Below are 3,268 nucleotides of genomic sequence, written 5' to 3'. Positions count from 1 at the left end.
CTTATCCTCGCCTCGTGCTGCTGCAGCTAGCCAACAGAAACGCCGCAGGGAAACGAAGGGGTTAAAGTGATGAGCTTGAGAAAGCCCTGAAAGCTGGGAAAACGCCCTCCCTCCCCCCCCACGCCCCCAGCCTGGCTAAGTAAGCCCCTCCCCTCGCCACCGGGGCGGTAGCCTTGCGCTCCCTCCCTCCGCCCCTCGCTTACAAGACCTAATGAGCTCCCCCGCGAGGCCAGCAGCGAGCCCGGCCCCGAGCGAGGAGGCTGCGCCGCGCGCGCCGCGCCAGGGCGGAAGCCGGGCCTGGGTCGCGAGCGGGAATCGGCTAGGGGCGCACCAGCCGCGCGGCGGGCCGCCTGGGAGTCGCGGCGATGGCGGTGCAGGCGGCGCTCCTCAGCACGCACCCCTTCGTCCCCTTCGGCTTCGGGGGCTCCCCGGACGGGCTGGGGGGCGCCTTCGGAGCCCTGGACAAGGGCTGCTGTTTCGAGGATGATGAGACCGGGACACCAGCGGGCGCGCTGCTGGCCGGCGCCGAGGGCGGGGACGTGCGCGAGGCCACCCGCGACCTGCTCAGCTTCATCGACTCGGCGTCCAGCAACATCAAGCTGGCATTGGACAAGCCCGGCAAGTCGAAGCGGAAGGTGAACCACCGCAAGTACCTGCAGAAGCAGATCAAGCGCTGCAGCGGCCTCATGGGCGCCGCGCCCCCCGGCCCGCCTTCTCCAGGCGCAGCGGACGCGCCGGCCAAGCGGCCCCTAGCCGCCCCCGGCGCCCAGACCGTCGCGGTCCCGCCCCATGGCAAGGCTGCCCCCCGGCGGGAGGCGTCGCAGGCCGCGGCTGCCGCCAGCCTGCAGAGCCGGAGCCTGGCCGCACTCTTCGACTCGCTGCGCCACGTCCCCGGGGGCGACGAGCGGGCCAGGGGTTCGGTGGCTGCGCCCGTGGCCGGGCTCGGTGGAGCGGGCGCTGGGGGCTCGGGAGGGGACGCGGCCGGCCCCGCGGGAGGTACGGCCGTCCCCGGCGCCAGGAAGGTCCCGTTGCGGGCCCGCAACCTGCCGCCGTCCTTCTTCACCGAGCCGTCCCGGGCGGGAGGCGGTGGCTGCGGACCGTCGGGGCCCGGCGTGAGCTTGGGCGACTTGGAGAAGGGCGCGGAAGCCGTGGAGTTCTTCGAGCTGCTGGGGCCGGACTACGGCGTCGGCACTGAGGCGAGTGTCTTGCTCGCCGCGGAGCCTCTCGATGTGTTTCCCACGGGAGCCGCCGTCCTGCGGGGCCCCCCGGAGCTGGAGCCCGGTCTCTTTGAGCCGCCACCCGCGATGGTGGGGAGCCTACTGTACTCCGAGTCCTGGAGCGCCCCGGGCTGCCCCCCGACCAAGAAGCCGCCCCTGGCCGCCCCCCGCGGCGGCTTGACCTTGAACGAGCCCTTGCGCTCCCTGTACCCCTCTGCGGCGGACTCTCCCGGCGGAGAGGACGCGCCCGGCCTTTTGGCGTCTTTCGCCCCCTTCTTCTCAGACTGCGCACTGCCCCCGCCCCCGCCACCGCCGCCGCATCAGGTGTCCTATGATTACAGCGCGGGCTACAGCCGCACGGCTTACTCCAGCCTCTGGAGACCGGACGGCGTTTGGGAAGGGGCGCCCGGGGAGGAGGGGGCGCACCGGGACTGAGGGAGAGGTACCGTTGCCTGTTTGCGACTGCTGTGGGGAGCTCCCGCCTCCGGGTTTCTCCTAAGCCTAAGAACGATAGGAAAGTGCACGTGGAGATGAAACGGGATTTTAAAATATTCAATTAATAAAAGAAACTTAAAAAAAAAAATGAAGAGGAGTTGGGGGGGTTGTTTTAATCACAGCCTCAAGTGTTAAAAAAAAAACAAAAAACGAAAAAAGCCGTTGGTAGATTCTTCCTGGACCAGACAAGCAAGAAACCACACCAGGCTTTGGGGAATGGGGTGGGGATGGTGGAAGGGACAAGGGGTGGCTTCTGTAGCCACCTGACCCTTCTACAACTTTTCAGCAAAAGGTCAGTGTGTTCAGTGTAATTGCCCCATCCAAACAGTGCGCTGGTTCCTCCCTTTCCTTCCCTTTTGAGTGCATTATGAATTAAAGCCTCTATTGAAAAGACTGGAGCGAAGATACGTTATTGATTGGGGTGTTTTCTTAGAGGACGGTTTTCGGTATGGTCTCCTTGCCTTGCGAGGTGAGAGTGGTATTGAGGACAGGAGGTCAGTGGCCCACTGCTGACCTGTGCGCTGATCCTTGTGCGTGCGACTCTTCTCTGACACTCAGTATTCTCTGCTCCCTTCCTCTTCCATCTCATACTTCTATTCCCACTCTCACCAGTGCTGTTGCTTACTTTCCTTCTCTTTCTATGGTCTCCTGTTGCTCTCTCTTGATATTTTTTTCTGTCAGCTTTTCTTTATGTAGGAGGTTTAAATTTGGCAAACCTCGGGGTCCATTTCTCTCCTTTTCCCGTTCTTCAGCCACTTTGCTAAGGTGGCACTGGGCAAGTTACAACATCTTTGTATCTAAATTTACTTATTTGAGAGGAAGGGGATAATATTCCTTCTCTTATCTCTTCATTATAGGTTGTTGGGTAGCTCAGAGGGGAAATATATAAAACTCCTTGGGGCTGCTTCATTGGTTTTGCAGGTATCCATATTTTATATACATGTATCAATAGTTTATACAGATGGAAGCCATTAGGATTGTGAGTCTCATGCTCTTTTTTGGCCTATGCCTGGTGATTGCCCTTTCCCTTACAAGCTGTAAATGCTATCTACCCTTTCTCCTTCTGTTCCACTCCCCACCCCACACCCCCTTGCTTGGTTTCTGCCTCCCTGTGTGTCCTCACTCCCTATACTCACACTCTCCCCGTGGAAGGGAATGGTGAGGGTATGAGTTTCCTAAGGAGTCTCTATTCCCTAAATAGCAGGGTTGATGAATGGAATTTGAAGGGCCCGGAAGAGTCCGATCTGTTATCTGAGAGAGATTTGGGGGAAAAGTCAGATAAATGTTTTAACCAGCCATAATGTGGCAGAGAGAACAGATGATGTCATCGGTGTGGTTGAGGGGCAGAGAAGGAAAGACTGGGTGGGGAGGGAAGCAGCTGGAAAGAAAAGAGGGAGCCCTTTAGTTCTGCAGACCTGCCATGAAAATGCATGAAGACCAACATTCAGGATGTGTAAGGAGATGTCATTTACTGATTAATGACATTGCAAAGAGCTGCCTCGGTTCAAGGCAGATTCTAAGAATATCTACATGTGAGAAAGTAGAAACCCCCGTGT

The 3,268-nt window shown here is 59.3% G+C and overlaps 1 protein-coding gene across 1 annotated transcript; it reads left to right on the top strand.

Annotated features, from left to right (window-relative positions):
- Window positions 1–218: 218 nt before the first annotated feature.
- On the top strand, window positions 219–2,099 carry FAM181B (family with sequence similarity 181 member B). The gene has a single exon (XM_021686500.1). The coding sequence runs from the start codon at window positions 366–368 to the stop codon at window positions 1,650–1,652; it is 1,287 nt and encodes a 428-aa protein (XP_021542175.1). The 5' UTR covers window positions 219–365; the 3' UTR covers window positions 1,653–2,099.
- Window positions 2,100–3,268: the final 1,169 nt, after the last annotated feature.

The sequence above is a fragment of the Neomonachus schauinslandi genome, chromosome 11, assembly GCF_002201575.2.
Source record: "Neomonachus schauinslandi chromosome 11, ASM220157v2, whole genome shotgun sequence".
Classification (NCBI taxonomy): Eukaryota; Metazoa; Chordata; class Mammalia; order Carnivora; family Phocidae; genus Neomonachus; species Neomonachus schauinslandi.
The sequence above is the reverse complement of the archived record's forward strand: the minus strand, read 5'-3'. Positions and strand labels throughout refer to the sequence as shown.